Source organism: Octodon degus, unplaced genomic scaffold, assembly GCF_000260255.1.
Source record: "Octodon degus isolate 3935 unplaced genomic scaffold, OctDeg1.0 scaffold00011, whole genome shotgun sequence".
NCBI lineage: Eukaryota > Metazoa > Chordata > Mammalia > Rodentia > Octodontidae > Octodon > Octodon degus.
In genome coordinates, this window is record NW_004524587.1 from 14,757,789 (window position 1) to 14,778,156 (window position 20,368).

At 49.2% G+C, this 20,368-nt stretch overlaps 1 protein-coding gene across 2 annotated transcripts; it reads right to left on the reverse strand.

The window, feature by feature from the left end:
- Nucleotides 1–9,849: 9,849 nt before the first annotated feature.
- Ripor1 (RHO family interacting cell polarization regulator 1) lies at nt 9,850–19,365 on the reverse strand. 2 transcript variants are annotated; one of them, XM_004625867.2, is made up of 23 exons: nt 19,217–19,365; nt 18,212–18,338; nt 17,924–18,082; nt 17,519–17,597; nt 17,057–17,080; nt 16,912–16,965; nt 16,618–16,770; nt 16,459–16,522; nt 16,329–16,372; nt 16,125–16,250; nt 15,470–15,618; nt 15,263–15,392; nt 14,173–14,938; nt 13,334–13,980; nt 13,130–13,251; nt 12,139–12,271; nt 11,770–11,905; nt 11,481–11,642; nt 11,083–11,241; nt 10,753–10,949; nt 10,581–10,664; nt 10,384–10,474; nt 9,850–10,244 (listed from the first exon to the last, which is right to left on the reverse strand). In XM_004625867.2, the coding sequence occupies exons 1-23, from the start codon at nt 19,233–19,235 to the stop codon at nt 10,147–10,149; spliced, it is 3,723 nt and encodes a 1,240-aa protein (XP_004625924.2). In that variant the 5' UTR covers nt 19,236–19,365; the 3' UTR covers nt 9,850–10,146. The 2 variants fall into 2 exon arrangements, with proteins under 2 accessions (XP_004625924.2, XP_004625922.1); XM_004625865.2 differs by having other exon boundaries at nt 13,334–13,827; nt 14,014–14,938.
- Nucleotides 19,366–20,368: the final 1,003 nt, after the last annotated feature.

Below are 20,368 nucleotides of genomic sequence, written 5' to 3' on the forward strand. Positions count from 1 at the left end.
AAAAGTTTTGCTGTGAAAGATGCTAAGAAATGTGGGGATATATGAAGAAGGATGTGAGGTTAAGGGAGGAAAGTTTTGGTTTTGTTTATTGTAGTAGTGCCTGGGATGGAACCCAAGACCTTGCACCTGCTAGGAAAGAACTACCACCAAGCTACATCCCCAGCTTAGGGGAGGTATTTTCAAGACAGTTGGGTTCATGAGCATGTTTATGTGTCTTTAGGAGTAATACAGTGGGGATGAAAGGTGGGAGATACAGAAGAGAAAAGCATTATTTGACCCATAGAAGAGTGAAATCCATGGGAGGATTTAAGGAAACAGGAAGGATTGACCTTAGGTAGAAACAAGGATGTTTTCACTGATAATAGGGATAATAAAAGTGAAGGTGAAAGTAAACGTAGAGGAGGGAAGAAAGTAGGCCCTTAGTAACACGGTAGCATCAGGTGCACATTTAAGTTTTGTCATGAGTTTAAAGTTAGAACAGATGGCCCAATATATGATTTTTTCTTTAGCAACATTCAGCTGCTTAGGTATACACATAAAGAAAAGGAGTAGTTTGGTTTCTCGATGCAAGAATCCAGGTTTTCTCATTCCTAATCCAGTAACTAGCCTTAGATTAGCTACTATTCTAGAAAAGTATGTATTTGAAAATTTTACATATGGCTCCTCTTTCTAGAAACCAAATTATCACATCTCTTACGTACATATTAGAACTCAAGCATAAAGAAAAGGCAGACTTAAATAAAAGTTTTAAAAAAGAAAAAGATTTAGAGAAAAATTACCAAATAGATACCTCTGGGATATTTGCATTTCATATTTTCTTTGCTAAGGAAACTAGTGCCTGGTACATTTTCAAACTTATATACTAGAAACAATAATGCTGACTTGCATTTAAGCCCTTAGCTTCAGGGCTGGGGACATAGCTCAGTGGTAGAGTCCTTGCCTAGCTTGCTCAAAGCTCTCAGTTCAGTGCCCACCACCACAAATAAAATTAAATAGATCTTTGGCTTTTTCATTCTTTCATCTTTCTCTAAGATTTTACTTATTACTATTTTAAGAATAGGGTACAAGAGGCTGGTGTGGTAGTGCATGCCTTTAATCTCAGCACTCAGGAGGCTGAGGCAGGAGGACCACTGAGGATCAGCTTGGGCTACATAATGAGTTCAAGGCCTGAGCTATATATTGAGACTCTCAAAAAGCAACAAAGTATACTGCAAGAATATGGACCTTACCTGGTGGTGCACGCCTGCAATCCCAGCACTGGGGAGGCTAAAAACAGGAGTCTCATTGAGTCCAGGCTGCATAGTGAGCCCCTGTACCAAATAAAATTTTAAAAAAGAATGTCTTATAAGGCTTTAATGGGAGCACATACATAGTAGTATATTTGGAGACTAAAACACCTCAACTGTTTTTACAACCATATGTTATATTAACTATGTTTACAACTATATGACCTGTGAGACATCAGCAATCAATAATAGAGTCACTGTGTTTGCTCTTGCAGGTGGCCCACCCTCACACTGTAAGGTTACTTCTTTGCCTACTTTTAATTGCCCCCAAACTCACTCTGAAGAGCCTGTTTTCCTACCTTTAATAAAATTTTGCTAAGCCAGGTGTGGTGGCGCATACCTATAATGCCAGTACTTGGGAGGCTAAGGCAGGCACATCATTGAGTTTGAAGCCAGCCTGGGCTATAAGGTGAGCTCAATGCCAGCCTGAACTGCGTAGCAAGAACCTGTCTCACAATAAATAAATAAATAAAATTTTGCTGCCATTTAAACAAAAGAAAATAATAATGGGGTCCAAGTTCTTGGAGCCCACTTTCTGAAGACAGGGACTAGGAAAATGCTGAAAGTCACAGGGAAGAGCCAATTGTGGTAGCACACTCATGTTATCCTACTAGTCTGGGAGACTGAGGCAAGAGGATTATAAATCGAGCATGCCCTTAGACAGTTTAGTGAGATTCTGTCTCAAAAAGCTAAAAAGGGTTTGGAGATGTACCCCAGTACAAAAGGCCTGTTTTTGGACTGGGGAGATGGCTCAGTGGAATAAACACTTCTCTGGCAAGCGCAAGGGCCTGAGTTCAATCCCCGGTTCCACCAAAAAAAAAAAAAAAAAAAAAAAAGCCTGTTTTTTAAGTTGTTGGGTTTTGTTTTGTTTTGTTCCGTTTTTTGTGCAGGGTCTTACACAGCTTAGACTCATAGTGATCCTCCTGATTTCTGCCTCCCTGCTTCTGGGATTACAGACTTGCGCTTCCATGCCCAGACTCTTATCACCAATTTAGCAGTGCCCGGCACAGGGCTGGTGCGGCATGCGGTACCAAAGATCGAACCTTGGCCCCTGCACTTACTCCACTGAGCTATATCACTGGCCCTAAAAGGCCTGTTTTAATCCCCAGTACTTGGGGGAAAGAAAAGAAGAAACAAATGAAAATTTTCTTTATAGGAAATCTTTTTTTTTTTTTTTTAATTTTATTTATTTATTTGTGTGTGTATGTGTGGCCAACTCAGCCCACCAGGGGGTGGGGCTGGCTGGCATGTGGTGCTGGGGGATTGAACCGTGGTCCTTGTGCTTTGCTAAGCCTGTTCTAAGTAGGTGCTTTAGACCACTGAGCCATCTCACCAGCCCCATTTATAGGAAATCTTGATGTATCCTGGTTTGTGGAATCAACTTCCAAGATCAAGAAATGGAAAAACAAAACCAGAAGGATAGGATATTTCAGGATTTCAGGCTGGAAAGAAATGTGCAGAAGCTAGATGCAGTGGCTTACCCTTGTAGTACCCGCATTTTGGCAAGGTGAGGCAAGGGGATAGCAAATTCAAGCCTACCCTGGGTAACTTAGTGATTTAGCAAGACCTTGTCTTTAAGAAAAACTTTTAAAAAGGGCTAGAAACGTAAATGAGTGTGAAGACCTTGGATTATGTGGCACACATCTGTAAAATCAGCACTTGGGAGGCAAACCAGAAAGACCATGACAAACTCAAGGCCAACCTGGACTATACAATGAGTTTAAAGCCAGCTTGAACTACATAAGGAGACCTTGTCTTAAAAATTTTTTAAAGGGCTGGGGAGATAGCTCCACAGTCTAAGAACCTGCCTGGCAAGAACAAGGACCTGGGTTTGATCCCTGGTATCACATGCCATGCCAATGGCAGGGGTAACACCAGACACTGTTCCAGCCACAAAACTGGGCGTGGTGGTGCATACTTGTAATCCCAGCACTGGGGAGGCTGAGACAACAGGATCATTGAGTCTGACCTGCATAGCAAGACCCTGTACCAAATAAATGATTTAAAAAAAAATTAATCTTTCATATATTTTTAGTTATGTATCCTTACTTCTCACTCCACTGTCTGATGGATTTAATTTTTCTAGATTTAATAGAATCAATTGTTTCTGACCAGTTTTTCTCTGGCCTTAGAGTCATTCTTTCTGGGAAACACATACTCAGTACTGTGATTCTCAGAACAGTTCTATTTCCAAGGTCTTCCTAGGCTCCCTTTTTGGCCCATATAAAGTTTTCAGTAACTGTGATCATTTGGATGCTTTTATAAAAAAACTCCTTTAAGCCAAAGAATCTGCAGAAGTGTTGATTTTTCTAGGTAACAATGGACAAGAATCTTCACTTCAACATAAGGCCTAAAGTTACATATGAACCCTCTTGTTGTCTCAGTACCTATTGAAGATGTGTGACAAGTGATCCACTTCAGCAAATCTTTCTCATTTTTTTTTTCTTCAGTGTTGGGAATTGAACCCAGGGCCTCATACATGCTTAAAAAAAAGCACTGTATCTCTCCATTATATCCCCAGCCCTCATTTGGCAAATATTATTAAGTATCTGTTGTATGTACCAGCCTATTTTAGTTGCTGGAGAGTCAGAGATGATATGAATAAGCTAAGTGTGGTGGTGCAAGCTTGTAATCTTTTTTTTTTTATCTTTTTTTTTTAATTTTATTTATTTATGTGTGTGTGTGTGTGTGTGTGTGTGCACACGCGCATGTGGCCAGCTCAGCCCACCAGGGGGCGGGGCTGGCCAGCATGTGGTGCTGGGGGATTGAACCGCGGTCCCTGTGCTTTAGCTAAGCTTGTTCTAAGTAGGTGCTTTAGACCACTGAGCCATCTCACCAGCCCCGCAAGCTTGTAATCTTGCACTGGAGCAAGGAGGATCACCTAGATTTCAAGGCCACCATGGGTTACATAGTTCAAGGCCAGCCTGAGCTATATATAGCAAGACCCCATTTCAAAAAAAGAAGAAAAGGAATAAAACGAAATGGGTCTCCCTCAACCTCTTGGTAAAACCAGGGTGAGTACATGAGTCTTTCATCCACTCTCATCTCCTGAGTGCTGAGATTGGTTTGGCACCTCTTTAGAGTGATCTTTGGAAGCTGATGCTTCAGTTTTGAGGCTGCTTTGGAAGGGGAAAGGAGGGCTATCAGGTATGCTCTGGGCTTCCTTTCTCCCTGATCATTCCAGTTTTTTGTTTGTTGGCTTGTTTTTATTTATTTATTTATTTATTTTTGTGGTACCAGGGATTGAACTCAGGACCATGCACTTGCCAGGCAAGCACTTACTCTACTGAGCTGCCTCCCTGGTCCTGTTGTCTTGTTTTTAGATAGCATTTCAGTAACTCTAAATTGCCCAGAGTAGGTGCAAACATTTGATCCTCATGCCCCAGCTTCCCAGAGTGCTGGGATTGCAAGTTTGTGTCACACGCTTTTTTTTTTTAAATGCTTGCTGAGGATTGAGCCTAGGGTGCCTTGTACATGCAAAAGACATACTCTAACAATGACCTATACCCTCCAGCCCCTCACTTCTCCAATTTTTCTGTCATCTTTTTTAAAGGAAAAAGGGATTTTTGCCCCTAAACCAAGTTGGACAATACTGCTTCAACCCAAAGGGAGGGCTTTGTTGCAGAAATTTCAGGCAGTTTGGGGAGGCAGGTAGCAGAGGTATTAATCTATAAATACGTCCTCCTAAGTAACTGGTCAGAACCCAGGTTGTTGCTGCAAGCAATAACAGATTGACGCTTCTGAGGGTATGTTTTGAATTTCGAGGCTTTTGCTGCATTGAACATATGGTACTTTCCTGCTCAAAATGTCTTAGGATTGCTTTTGAGACAAGACTAGTACATCAGTAGGAGGTTTAGATACAGGGATCCCAGAGCTTGACAAATTTTAGAGTTACTCATCAAAAGACATGTCATGACTGCTTACTGTTTTTCTGGCCTTGTCTTCTGGGGATAATAAGGGAGATACAACCTGCTCAGATAGAGAATTGCCTGGCCCCATGCCAAACCTGATCAATTTGAACCTCCACAGAAGTTCTCAGGTGAATCTTAGAACTGAATATGTTGGGAGGGCCTAACCATGTTTCATTTACAAGGAATATGCAGGGGCTAGGGATTTAGCTCAGTCATGCAGCCTGCCTGTCAAGTATAAGATTGATTCTGAGTACACCCCCCAAAAAATAACCAGATTAGGCAACTCTATAAAGATAAAATAGATTAATAGTTACCTAAATTAGGGGGTGGGCCCTGCTATGATAGGTGGTACAAGGTGGTTTTGGAGGGGTTGATTAAAATAGTCATAAAATTTGTGGTTGCTGAAAAGATTAGCATTAAAAGGAAACCACGTTTTAAAAAAATAAAAGTAGTCAAAAATTGTTGGGCTGCAGATGTGGTTCAGTGGTACTTGACTAGTAGGTACAAAGTGCTGAGTTCAATCTTCACTGCAAAAATAAATAAATAGTACAACTGTGAGTATACTAGAAGCCATTGAATTGTACACATTATATGGTTGAATTATATGGAATGTATATTCTCAATAAAGCTGTTAAAAAAAAAACCTGGCAGATATGGTAATGCATTTCTATAGTCCCACTACTCAAGAGGCTGAGGCAGGAGGACTGTTGCAGGTTTAAGGTCAGCTTGGGCTACAAAGTGAGTTCAAGGCCAGCCTGACCTATCTAGCAAGACTCAGTCTAAATAAATAAATAAATAAATAGTAATTTGGGTTTTTTTTTTTTTTTAAAGTAATTGCAATTGTAATAGGATGTGATGATTATACCAGGGCAAGTGCAGGTGCCACTTCTAAAACAATGTGTGATGACTAGGTTAAGAGCTGTCTGGTGAGCTGGCATGAGCATGGCAACAGAATGGTGGGAACAGCACACTGTGGTGGGAGTGGTATCAGGCTCTGGGCCAGCAAGCCCTGCAAGTGCTTCAGGAAGGCTCCACTATAGAGTAAGAAATTAGAAATGAAGTGAGAGGTGAAAAACTCAAAGGACTTTGTAAGGCAGGTAAAATGGGTTGGACTTTTCCCTCAGAGAAAGAGGACCTGTGATAGATTTTTAGTAATCACTGTGCATCATCAAGAATAGACCAAACAGACAAGACTAGAGTCAAGAAGCCTGTATAAAGGCAATTTTAGTGTCCAAGTAAGAGGACACTAAACCTGAGTCCTGAACTTGAGTACTGTCCATGGGGATAAACAAGTAGTTAAAGTTTAGAAACCGTTAATGAATTTAATTGAGAAAGTTATGACTAGGGTGCAGGGGTATAGGACAGAATCAAGGATGTTGCCCAGCTGTATGGCTCAGGTACTGAGACAGTGGGTGATCCCAAGACCCCTAGAAAAGAAATAAGTTTTGAGATGTTGACCTTGATTTTAAAAATGTTGGACTTGACCTTAAAAAGGAAATGTTCAGCCAAGTATTGTGGCACATACCTCTACTCCCAGCACTTGGAAGGCTGAGTCAGGAGTATTACTGTGAGTTTGAGGCCAATCTGAGATACATAGTGAAACCCTGTCTTAAAAAAAAAAAAAAATCAGAAGAGACAGCTAAGAAACCTAGGAGTTAGCCATAGCAATTCAGATGCTATAAATTATCATTTATTAAGTGGTTTTGGTATAGTTTGAGTGTATAGCAAATTCAGAGAAAACAGACTTGACCTTTGATATCAAACTTAGATTAGTTACTTTCACCTAATCACAATCTCCTAAACAAGCGGCTCTCTCCCTTCTTGCAGAACAAGGACAGTCTTATTTTTCCAGTGATAGATCATGTTCCTTAACAATTTTTTTGAGGCACTGGAGTCTTCCCAATCTCATGCTCACATATCATCCAGGCCCAGAAAACCCAGGTCCAGCAGCTACAAGAGCCTCCTCCTGTCCATGTGGGATGGATGGCCTGAGCAGGACACTCCAGGGTTGTCTGTAAGATGGAGAGAATGGAGGGAACATGACATATGCCTGGGGTTCAGCAAGTTGTGCCTACACACCAGACAGAAACAAGGAAGGCACCCCCACTCTGTGGGCGAGACAAAGAAGCAGTCCTTTTCCCACGTGCCAGCCCATCTGCTTCTTTGCCTTCACAAACATGTCCTTTTTTCTTTCTTTTTTTGGTTTTCCACAGCTTTGAATATGTGAGGAAGAATGGAAGATGAGGAAAAATAAGGTTAGAAGAAGGCAGGAGGAAAAGATGGTGTGAAGGCAGGCTTCACCTACAACCAAAACAATAAATTCTATCCTAGACCAACTCAAACTGGCACACATACACCCTTTTTTTTTTTTTCTTTCCAAGTGTGTGCATAGCAGTTTCCTCTGGGCAGAGTCCTGAAGATGATGGCCAAGGCATGGCTGTGGACTCCAGTGATGGGGTACCTCTCAGTGTGTCACAGGCTTTGGGGGGCCACTTCCACTGGTCCCCTCACTGGGGCTGACACAGGCTCCAGGACAGATCACTGTCAGATCAGTTGTTCTGAGTCTGAAAAACAAGTGTCTTCCCAGCCTGCAAGGTAGGAGGTGGTGGGAAGAGCTTTGGGCAGCTGTGTAGAGACCTGTGGGGTTGACAATATGAGGGAAGTAGGAGGACAAGAGTACTCTCTGCCTTCTGCCATCTCATTGACTGGGGCCTGGGCAAAGGAAAGAAAATAGCAAGACTGAAGTAACAGATGAGAGGTCAAGTGGCTGTCTTGGAATTGATTCATGCTACTCTTAAGGCAGAAAGTCTTAAAAGGGAAAAGGCCTGAGGGTCTATTCCCTGTTGCTGTAGCTCTTACTGTACTCACTGTACCCTAATTCTATCTCCTACCCACCTAGGCTCTCAAAGCCACCCTCTACTGAAGCTGAAACTTAGCTTTGGTCCTCCTTGTAGAGGACAGAAGGATTCTTTTCCTTCCCACCATTGAAAAGCAGAGGTTTTCAGTAACATCCCCAGTTGGTGCCTGGCTGGGATGAATTTTTTTCCTCCATATCAGGCCCAGACCCTTCCCTGTCCTATGGGTTGAGCTGTGAGCTTGTGCTGGTTGTCACCCCACCTGTACTTTCCCAGGACCTGGTCAGCCAGTGTTTACTTCCTCTTTCCCCACCCACCACTCATAGTCCTGCCCTACCAGTGGGCCTCTCATGGGGTTTCAGGCCTAAGAGGCTTTTGGTGGTTCTGGAACTGAAATCGTACAAGGGCCCAGAAGGCAAAGATGTGACCAATTTTAGGCATTGGCTTGGGCTCTCTCACTTGATTGCCTTATCTACTCCATGTCAACCCAACTGACCACCCAAAAAGCTGAATTGCACTGTCCCAGCCTTCATAGTTACAGAGAGAGCACTGTGCCAGCGTGAGTGCTGTCTGCCTGCCTCCACCCTTCAGCCTGCTGCTACCAGTGAGCCACCTGCATCCACAAGCAGGTGTTTCCTGTGCTCCTTCCTGTTGCCCGTTTTTTTTTTTTTTTTTCTTCAGTGTGGCTTCCCCAGCAGGCGGTTAAGGGCCCAGTCAAACCTTTTCACACACAGCTCTAAAGTACTGGGGGTAGAGCTCTCCAGGGATCTGGGTCACCTGCCCAACACCCCCCTCCCCCTGTGGCTGTTGGCACCTTTGTTCTTCCGGAGTGTGGGCACACATACATTCCCCGTGACGCCTCTGTGCACATGCTGTTACACTGCTGTTGCTACCATTAAGGGCAGTGGAACACCAGGTGGGGGCTGGGAAGGGGCACCTATGCACTGCCTCCCTTTCCCTGGATAATGGAAGTTCTGAAGCAAGAGATAACAGATGGGGTCCGTTTTTCTAGCCGTGGGACATAGGCTTCCCTCAGGCTGTCCTTAGAACAAGTCCCATCCCACCCACAAGTTCCTCCTTTGTGACTTTCAGACTCCTGGTTAATGCATTCTTGTGCTAGGCAGTTCTGGGGGAGGAGGGCCCTCTCTTGGGAGCCCTTCCTCCTGAAGCAGCAGTATGCTGGCTGTGTGGGACCACAGGGTTCAGCAGGTTATTACAGAGAAGGCAGTAAACTGGGGAGGGAAGAAACTTGCTCTCCTGGGTCACAGAGCAGTTGTCTGGGTCTCTGGCTTCCCACACCCAGCTCTTCTAGGCAAAGATCTGTCTCTCCTCAGCCTCTTGGAGCTCCTCCTGCATCTCCACAGAAAGCTGCCTAAGTAGAAGGGGACACCCTGAAGCCTGGCATCAGTTGGTGAAGTATTGCTGCCCCCTTGTGGCCAGCTCAGCCACATCATGCCAGGTTTTCCAGCCCACTCCTCTTGCCTGAGACTGGCATTCTTTGGCCCTTCTCTGGAACAGCTCCAGTCAGACCTACTAGGGGCCTATAGATCCCAGGGTTAGCTTCAGGCTGAGCCTACTCAGCAACACCTCCTACTCCCTTTTGCTTTCCTTTCCAAGCTCAGTTCCAGCCTTTGAGCTTTCTTGCACCAGGATTTCCAGGGTGCAAGGCACTAGTCACAGCTAAAGCGTGGACACACCAATGTCAGGAAGGGTGCATAAGAGAGGTTTAGAGCAGAGGGTTAGGAGTGCAGCAGGCCATGTAGGAAAGGTTTTTTTGTTTTTGTTTTTTTTTTTAATTTTTTTATTTTCTGTAAAACTCTGTAAATAAAATACAAAACCAGGGGATATGGTGAGGCAGAGGCAGGATGGGCAGGCCCTGGACACTGTTGTGTCAAGGACTATGCTGAGCCGAGGCTGGGAGGCACTTGACTGCAGGTGCTGACTCTACCAACCCCCAGGGTAACAGAATATATTAGATTTTCATTGATAGGAATCTGTGGGGAGGGGTGTCTGGAGCCAGCACTCATCCTCCCTACCAGTGCCTGGTGAGCCCTGAAAGTGGGGCAAGGGCCCTGGGAGCCAGCAGCAGAGAGTTTAGAATGCTGTGCTGGCCATGCTGCCAGGCCCAAAGATGCAGGGCAGGGCATCCAGTGACTCCTCCAGTCGTCGATGGGCAGACTGTCCTTCTTCTCCTGAAATGAGTAAACATGGGATCAGGAGTGGCCACAGTCTCATCCTGGCCCTTCTATCTCTGATCCTATCTCACCTCTCCCCATCAGCCAAGATGTCCCAGAATCTACTTAACCTACATGTTCTAGACCCCAGCTTTACCACACTGCTGCAGGCTCTGCCGGGCAGCTTCCCTCACAGCTTCTGTATCAGTTTGACACAGGTACACCAGGGGCTCAATGCCTTCTGGAGCCTATCAAAGAAGAACACTGAAGTAAGGTCCATGGAACAGATGGGAAGTGCCCAGGATGGGGATGCTGGGATTGCAGAGAAAGGACTAATGGATTGGCAGGCATCACCTTGATGCAGCCCAGGGCCAGGCAGCCAGCCACTCGAGTATGCACATCCTCATCCTCAAGCTGGTCCAGGAAACATAGGAGGGCCTGGGCAATGGTGGAAGGACAGACTTAGCCAGACACTGGGAGTCCAGACCCCAACCTTTGCCCTCAAGGGAGCTATGCCCACTCTCACCCTCTCCCGGAAGGCAGGGCCCAGTGACAGGCTCCGGAGCTGGGTGCTGACAGCAGCCATGACCTTGCTATTGCCATGGACAAGCAGGGAACTCAAGGCCCGAAGTCCATCCTTTCTCAGTCGTCCCTCAGGTGCCAACCTCAAGGCTTTCAGCACAATAGCCTGATCATCAGAGTTCAGATTCCGTACCAATAACACTGAAAGAAGGAACAGGGTATTGCGCAAAGGCACTAAGACAAGAAATCTCTGAAGGTCGTCTTTACATCCTTACCCACACCCTTACACCCAGCCACAGATTAGGCCATTTTGTGATCAGGATCACAACCTCACCCTCCTCAGCGGTCTCAGTCACATAGGCCTCCATGGAGGTGCTGTCCAAGGTTTCTACATAACTCCAGAACTGAAAGATGGTGAGCTGCTCCCCAGGTCCTGGCTGGGGCCTCCTGGGCAGCTTCTGCCCTCGGGCATCCTCTAGGAATTTCACACAAACTGTGGGAGGCAGTGGAACATCAGTCAAACCCATGCATTTGGGAGAAAGAGAATGCACCCAAACCTGCACTCATCTCCAGGGACTGCTTTTTCATACTTTACCTACATGGGCCCAAGCCTTCACTCAGTTTCCCACTATTGCTGACAGCCTATATGTCTTTGAGGACTGACTTAGCCTTCCCTGAGGTCCCTCACTAGGGAGCCAAAGAACAGAAGGGGCAGTTAGACAGCTCACTTACCAGCCTCGGCTAAGCCTGGCTGGCGCATGGAGAGACGGGCACCATACTGGCTGCAGAAGGTGAGGAGCACCTGCTCCACAGGGCAGATGAAGGGGCTTAGTCCCACTGTACACTGGTCCCAGAAGATAAGGAAGCCAGGCCTAGAGGCTGAGAACTGCACCACTGTGAAGCATGCAGGACACCATTAGAAACAGAGCAGGTGGGTTTGGGGAAGACAGGCACATCATTGGGGGTAAGGTGAAGTAGGAGCTTTGGGGTAGACACCAGAGCCCAACAAGGAGGCTTTTACCTTCCTGGGCAGAAGTTGCAGGGATCTCCCATACCCTGCTGAGCTCACACACTGCCTCAAGCACTCGGGCTTCCCGCAGTAACCGCTCCAAGGCCCATGCCTCCTGACAGCGCAGGGGCCCAAATGTGCCCAGTTTCTGGAAGAGGGGTAGCCAAGTAGCAAAAACCTCAGGAAGGGGTTGGGACAGGTGCAGTCCTGGCATGCAGTGGGAGAGGTTTGTGGGTGTTATTCCATTCAGCGTGAGCCAGCTGCCAGGGTTCTAGGGCCCCGGGGTCTGGAACTCAGAGGAGATACAGAGGGTCAGGACTACAGTGCACAGTTCCCAGGGTTACTAGGGAAGGGGAGGAGAGGGAAGACCACTACTCTCACCAGCAGGAGGCGACTGCAGTGATACAGGTGCTGGACCAAGGCAGCATCTAGAGCTGGACACCCCGTGCTGAGGGGGTGGGCACAGAGTGAGTCTATGCTGTCCTCAACCCCAGCCTCCAAGCTGCTTGAGGGCCTGGGAAGTAAATGGGGTCAACCACCCCAAGAGTACACATCACCATCTGGTCCACAGTGTTTATTAAATTCTGCCCATCCCATAATGAACAGACAATGCACAAACAACAGGCAATAGGTAAGTTCACAGACTTCCAATAGGGTGAAGGGATGTGAGCAGGAGTAGTGGGTAGAGACACTCCAGCGGCACAATCAGCGCGCAGTACTTATAGGAGTAGTGGGAGTCTTTGATCAGCCTGCCCACTGCCACCTCCAGCTAGGCCCGCAGGGGCTCCTGGGAGTTGGATGGGCAGGAGTAGAGTTGCAAGTGGGATGGTCTATGAAATGTGGACCATGAAGAGTGCAAGGCATGAAGCCCTGACCTGGGAAGCAGCCAAGGGAAAAGGGACCAGGGACAACTCTCAAATGGAAATCGGTAAAGGCCACTCTGGGACTGACAGCTGAGGGACCTGTGCCTGCGGAGGAGTCGAGGTCGAGACAGAGGGGGCTGATGCTGGGGAATGCAGGTTGCACGGGGAGGCACTGAGAGAACTCCACAAGGTAGGTCCAAGGTGAGGCCATGTGAAAGAGGGGCAAGTGGCTCACAAGTTGCTGGGGATCGGTGGGGGAGGCAAACATTGCAGGGATGAGTAGGGCAGTCAGCTCTGGGGACAGATGGAGTTAAGAGATGTGGGCATGAAAGACACAACAGATATACATGGGAGGTGTGTGCAACACACCCTCATGTGCTCCACCTGGCCCCACCTCACCTCTTCCTGTCTTGCATTCATCCCAACTCATCTGTTCTTCCTCTACATTCATTCCTTTCCCTTTCATTTCTTCCCCCTTGCCTGGCCTCTCTCTTGCTTAGCTTTCTCACCTGTCTCCATGACCATCACTGTCTTCATCTTCATCTTCATTGAGAAAGCTGAAGCTCTCCAGGGCATGCTCCACCGTGATGCTGAGACTGGAAGCCCGGCTGCGAGTCAGGCCTTGTCTCTGCTGAGGTTATGGAGGTCAGAGCTACTCCCACTGCTGGAAAGGCGGGGCCCTCTTTGCGCTGCCCCAGCCCAGCCTCTCTTACCATAAGCAGACTTTCCAGCCGAGTCACCTCCTGTTCCAGGCCTTGCAGCTCAGGGAACTGGCCCCTGTAGTCATCCAGGGCAGCCATTAAAGCCCCCAGGGCATCCTCCAGCCTTTTGTCCCCAGTCCCTCCAGCTGCCTCTAAGACTGGAGCTTGGGTAGCTGTGGCCAAGCTAGGTTCTGAATGCTGGGGTTCAGGGACTGAGGGAGAAGGAAGGGGACTTAGGTTTTGAATAATAGGCTCCTGGGGACCTGGGGCAGGACTTCCAAGTTTCCAATCAAAACAAGTAGAACTTGGGTACAGTGTGCTGGGGGGTGTGGGGTCTGCCTGGCTACAGGGCAAGGGGTCTGTGCCTGGGAGGGTGGGACCTACGGAGGTGCTAGGGAGTATAGCAAGGTCTTGAGAAGACAAAAGGCTTACAGTTGCAAGGGTGGAGCTTGTAGTAGTCTGGATGGGGGCTATCGCACTGGGGATAGGACTTGTAGTGGTGTGAGCTGATATTTTGACTTTGTGGGTAAGGCTTGTGACAGCAGGAATGAGGCTTGAAGTAGTAGGGGTGGTACTTGTGTTTTTCCTAGGGCTTGGCCTAGCATGAGTGTGGCTTGGAGTGGGGTGGGTGGAGCTTGGGGTAGGATGGGTGGGGCTAGGGCTTGGGGTAGAAGGGTTGGTGGAGGTGGGGCTTGGGGTAGAAGGGTGGGTGGAGATGGGGCTTGGGGTAGAAGGGTGGGTGGAGATGGGGCTTGGGGTAGAAGGGTGGGTGGAGATGGGGCTTGGGGTAGAAGGGTGGGTAGAGATGGGGTTAGAGTGAGTGGAGCTTGCAGTAACGTGTGTGGTACATGCTGTAGTATGGGTGGGACTTACAGTGGTATGAATGGGGCTTGGAGTAGTGTGGGTGGGGATAGTGGTGCTCTGGATTGGGCCTGTACTACTGGAGAGCGGGCCTATAGTGGTGAGAGTGGAAGACATGGGCTTATGGGTAAAGCCTGTAGTTGTGGAAGCAGAGTTTGGAGCACTATTGACAGGGCTTATGGCACTACAGGAGGAACTTGTGGTAGTGTTGGTGGGGCTTGGCACCTCAGAAGGGGCAGACTCTATGGCCTTACGAACTAAGTCCAGATGTGCAGATGGAGCAGGACCTATAGATGTGAGGGCAGGACTGAGGGTGGGACTTGCAGCAGAACAGCCCGTGTCTAGGGTGAGAGAAACATGACTACTGTGCTCCTTATGGATGGGATCTGGGTGTGTAGGTGGGCTTCGACCCCTAGCCATGGTTTCTGAGCTCACAGTCTCCACTGAAGCCTCAGCCAGGGCAGCATCCACACTGGCCTCACTGATGTGGCTCAGAGTCCGGCTGTAGGGAGCATGCCCATTGGCCAGGGCTGGGGCCGTGGCCCCCTCCTCATCCAGGGGCCCAGAGCTGGGAGCCTCAGTCCTGCGGAAGGCAACTTGGATGGGCAGAGGTTCAGTCTGCTGCACTAGGGGCCTGGGGGTTGATGAATGTCGGGCAGACCCCGAGAGCTGTGGGCTGGATGAGTCATCTGAAGATTCTGATGACAGAGACCATGCAGTCCCATTCTCTAGCTCCTCCTGTCGCCTTAACATGTTCTGAAAGAGAGAGAGAGAGAGAGAGAGAGGGACAGAGAGAGAGAGAGTGAGTTTCAGGACCATCTCTAAAAATCCTCTGGGGGGCTGGTGAGATGGCTCAGTGGTCTAAAGCACTTACTTAGAACAAACTTAGCAAAGCAAAGGGACAGCAGTTCAATCCCCCAGCACCACATGCCAGCCAGGGCTGCCCCCTGGTGGGCTGAGCTGGCCACACACACACACACACACACACACACACAAATAAATAAATAAAATTTTTTTAAAAATAAAAAAAATAAAAATCCTCTGGGAGACTGTGAGGCCTGGGTCTGGGCTATGACTCACATAGAAGGCCTGCTCCCGAAGTGAGGGTGTATCTGGTGGGCTCTGGCTATAGGTAGAGAAGCGTTTAGTGACAGTGGAAGCTTTGTTGACAGTAGAAGTAGCTGAGGGCTGGTCATCCTTGTCAAAGGGGCTGAAAAGGAAGAGGACTCCTATTAGCAGTGCTACAACCCTCCTGCCCCTGTTCTTAAACTCTTCAGCCATACCAACCTCCATGTAACTTCTAGGCTGAGCTTGATGGTACCAAGGTCATTAATATCCACAGCCACAACCTGAGGCAGAGCAGTGAACAAGTCCTTGGTCTCACAGGAGACGCTGCCCACAACTACATGGTTGGCCAGACCCTTCAGTTCTGTCACCTAAAGCCAAAAGTACAGGGTGGGGTCACATAAGTACAAGGACCATGAGCTCCTGGGCTATCAGAAGTCTGGATCTGCATAGAAGCTATAAGATAGTCATAGGGTCCAAGGACTATTGTAAGGTCATGGGACCCTCTGAGAGTCATGGGACCACAGAAACTTGAAGCACTCTGAGATTAAGGGGTTTGTAGAGGTCATATTGGTAGGGCCATTGATCTCAAGGGACCACAGCCTTATACAGTCTCAGAGGATCAAATATTCACCAGGTCAGAAGATCATGGGAGGGGTTACAGGGTTAGGAGACCATGAGGTATATAGGAGTCAAAGATTTTTCTCAAGGCCATAGAAATCATGAAGAAATCTAAGGTCACAGAGCCACACATTCATAGGACCATAGAGGCATAGGGAAGGTCACAAGAGTAAGAGTAAAGGTCACAAGAGGGTCACAATGCATTCATAAGGTTATGTAGTTCACAGGACTAAGATGTCCTGAGCAGAGGAATCACCTTGATGGACAGGAATTCCATGATCAGAGGAAGAAAGACAGTTTCTTCGCTGTCCCACACCTGCTTTCCACTACCCTCAATTCGGCCCCGTAGTTTCCAGCGCTGACGGCCATATTTCATGCAGATCTGGGGAAAGAGACAGGATGAGGCAACCCTACAGCTTTTGATCATTTCATCCCAGCCCTCCTCTGCACAGCCTCCTACCTCATACTGATCACCCACACACAGCCTGGCAAAGCCAGCCAACCCTAGAGTAGGGAGAAAAATAGATGAGCCATGTTGGCAGGGCCCGAGCACACTCTCTGCCTTCCACCTGCCCCCACTAGCTCAGTACCTTTCATTCGAAGATGAAACTCGCCCAGCTGTGCCTCTAGCTCGTTCTCTAGCAGACACATGCTCTGGGAGGGAGAAGCAGGGATAGAAGAAAATAAAAGTCTGGTCTTGCCAGGCCTGCCATACCCCGTGGTTCTGCCCGCAGCATTCAATCCCTCACCTCTGTGTATTCTCGATGACTCCGAGTGGCCTCAGCCAGGCTGTCCCGGGCCTCTCGGCTCCCTTGAGACCCAGTAGTATAGGCACGGATCATGTTGTAAGCACCATCCCGAAGACGCCGCTGAACACAGTATGCTTCATACAGCTCATCAATCTTAGAGGTGAGTGAGGTAATAATGGGGTAACAAGGACTCAACAATGGAATTCTTCATTCAGGGCTTAGCAAACTACCTTCCACCCCATCTCCCTATATTATCCCACCCCCATCCCTCTGCATGTATGCTGCACAAAGTACCTTACTGGCATGGAATTCCAATCGTCGTAAGAAGCGTTCAATGGACTTGACTTGCTGGGGGAGAGATCAGGCGGGGTCTGAGACCCAAGGCCCTTTCCCCTCCCCATGAGCCAACCCCTTCCAATACCACTGTACATACACTCACCTTGTCCAAGTCATACAAGAAGCCCTACAAAGGAAATGAGAGAGATGAGACGTGCTACCTAGGAGGTATGAGAAGGAGCCTTGCTCATCCAGACCCATTCTTCCACATTGAACAAAACTGTTTCATCCTTTGGCAAGTCCTGATCTCTTCCATAAGGAAAACCCTGACATTCTTTTAGTACCATTACAACATACTCTGCTGTCATACTGTAAGGATCTAACCTCTCCCACTGGAACTTCTTGTGAGCAGAAACTGAACTCCAAGCATGAAGTGCACATAAAGAAGTTAGGGATAGAAACCCTCTCACTTTTCCTGATACCCACCTTTCCTGACACCCCTTTTTATACTTATACCTGGACTCAGTCATCCCAGAAAATAACCCAGATTTCACATAGGCATGGCCTTGCCCAGGCCCCACACCACACACAAAGGGCATTAGACCAGGCATTCGACATCACTCACCAGCCGGGAATTCCTCTTGGACTCCTTTATCTGCCCCTGAAGCTTCTCTTGCTCTTGCTGGTGCACTTCCAGGTAAGCCCTGGGAAAGAGGTGACAAGTGAACTTACCATTCACTTTGTTTAGTGTTTACTTGTTTTTCTGAGACAGGATCTTGCTATGCAGCTCGGGTTGGCTTTGAACTCACTATGTGGCTCAGGCTGGCCTTGAACCCACAGAGATCCTCCTGTCTCAGCCTCTGGGGATTACAGGAATAGCACCTGGCTCAGCTTACCTTTCAGACTCAAACTGCCCAAGGGTACCAGCAGTAAGCAGAAGGTGCCTGGCTGGGGCAGGTCCCTACCAGCAGACATTGGGGGTTGAGGAGGGATCCTAGGACAAGGGGTGGGCAGAGAATTGCTTACTTACGTCAGGCCTCGCTTAAGTGCAGCATACACTAGGTCTAGCCTTTCTGGCTGCGGCACCTTCGGGGCTGGGTGGGCCACCGCAAACATCCTAGATACACGGGAAAGCGCTGGGGCCTTCCGTGGGGGCCCTGGCGGTGGTGGGCTGAAGACCTGGAAGCTCCTTAAAAAGAAGATGCTCCTCAGAAAGGAACGAACAGGAGTGCTCACCCCCCAACATCTCTACACACTCCTGAAGTCAGGCTCCAGGCCTGGGCACCATTAACTACCTCCCCACCCATCCACTGCGTACCTGGGCCCTCGCTTGTGGCTGCCAAGGACACCTGCGAAAGACTGGCTTCTACTGACCCGGGCACTGAGCAGGCGGCGCTGTGGCCTCACCGACAGGGACATCATGGAATGAGTCCGCGAGGGGCTCCCTGGAGAAAGGGGGAAGGTGTCAAGTACCGATCGGGTCCCTGAAGTCCCCTCCCCAAACTCAGTTTCCAGGGCAGGAGCTGGTCGCTCCTGATCACCAAGTAGAGGTGCCCCAGTGGGCTCGGGTCTGGATACTCTCAGGCCTGCCAGCCCCACCGATAATGACAGGGCAGCCGCGGGTGACTCGGCCTCGGACTCAGCGTGGCCTCAGCTCAGCCCCTACTTCCTGCCGAGGTGCGGACTCCGCCTGCTGCGGGGCAGGAAGGGGGTGTTGCGCGGGGACCCTTCCCTGGCTGGGAAGGGGCAGGAAAGGGGCGGGGCACTCGAAGAATGTGCGGAAGCGCCTGTTTACCCGGGGGCGGGGCGGCCTTTTCAGCCCTGCCCCAGACGGTCCCCCCCAAGAAGACCAGCGGCCAGGGTCCCCCACCCGGGAGGCCGCGAGAGGTCACGAAGCGGGGCAGGGCGCGCGCTGCACCCCCCCCCAACTCCCCCGCAATGCTGCAGGACCGGCCCAGCCAGCACTGGCTGGGTTCCCGCGACCCCCACCCCTGCCTCCAGCTTAAATTGCTTGCTGATTCCCACCGGCTCCCAGGCACAACGACGCCAGAGTCCTCCAGATGGGCCAGAGTCCTCCAGAGGGGCTTCGGGGATTCCCAGGGTGGGGGCAGTGACAAGAAGTGCTCCGCCCCTCTCCACCTTCCCGGGGCTCAGATTAGGAAACTAAGTCACTGACTCGAGCATTCACCCGAGCCCTATACGGGAAGGGATACTCGGCAGACCACCCCACCCTCTCCAGCAAGACGCACCCCTGGCCTCCAGAATCCCGCCCGCATCCCTTTGGCCTGCCTCAGAGAGTTCGCAGCCCCTAGCTGGGTCTTACCTTTCTTTTTCGCGTCCATGGTAAGTCCCGGTCAGCCCGGACCTGCTCTGGCCCCAAGCCTTGTGTCCCCACCGGCCCAGGGCCACTTGGTGCCGGCCCACTGGGCTTGCACTCTGCCCAGCAACTCTGGCTTGGGCTTCGGCTCCGGCTCCGGCTCAGCTCGGCGCCTCCCCCCGCCCAGTTCCTGCCTCCTGACTCAGCCGGCAGGGATGGGCGGGACAGGCCAGACTAGGGGGGCACCAGGCCTTGGCTCATCTGGCCTTGCAGGAGGGGTGACTAGCAGTTCTCTGGAAGAAGTCTGGTAGAGGCTGGGGTCAGAATGAATACGGAGGTAGATAGAATGAAGGTGTAGGAGGGTACAGAGAGGGCATGTGGAGTGGCTGTTGAGGGGTACTGAGAGAAGTCTGAACATACAGACGGCTAAGAGTTGGGGTTCTAGATGTATAAAGTTTGGACAGTGTGGGCCTGGGGATTCTAAGTGTTGGAATTGTACCAAAGGAGAGCAGAGAATAACGTGCTGTGCACGAAGGGTTTTAGAAGCCAAGAATGATAGAGGCTGAAAGTGTGGGACTAGGTCTACCTTGTATTATGAGTTGCTGCCCCTAAAGGATGCAAAGATAGAAGTGGTGCAGAAAATTCCACCACCCTCTGCACCATGCACCCTTACACCCAGAAGAGGGGTGTTCAGGCTGGATACTCCATGTCCTCCCAGGCCCCAGGGAAATAATTAGGTCCTACCTCTTAGCTGGGGCCTCCCTCCTCCCTAGTTTAAACTGCATTTTAGGGCTGAGATCCCCATCCTTCTAGCCCCAAGCTCACATGGATTCCTCAGGCCCTGAATTTCCTTGGTATTGGCTCTTTTCTGCCTTCCATATCTCTTTCTTGACAATCCTTTCTCTGCCTCCAACATGGATAGAGGCCACCATGTGCAGGGTACACTACAGACACCCCACCTTGGAAGGGCTGGATGCTCCTCCACCCCATAAACAAGCTTGCTCCTTGTGAACCAATTTTGTCAGGCAGCATTTTTTTTCTCCCCAAACGCAGTGGGGCCAAGGTTATGCATTTGCAATAAACCACCAACACTTCTGCAGATTCAGCAGCAAGAGATCAAAGGTCTCCAGTTTTAGAAATGTTATCCTCCCTTACCTC

Coding starts and splice junctions, on each gene's coding strand:
- Ripor1 (XM_004625865.2), bottom strand. Junction 14,939..15,262: donor TTCGGGAGCAGGCCTTCTAT/GTGAGTCATAGC, acceptor TCTCTCTTTCAG/AACATGTTAAGGCGACAGGA. Junction 12,272..13,129: donor AGTGATGGTCATGGAGACAG/GTGAGAAAGCTA, acceptor TTTACTTCCCAG/GCCCTCAAGCAGCTTGGAGG.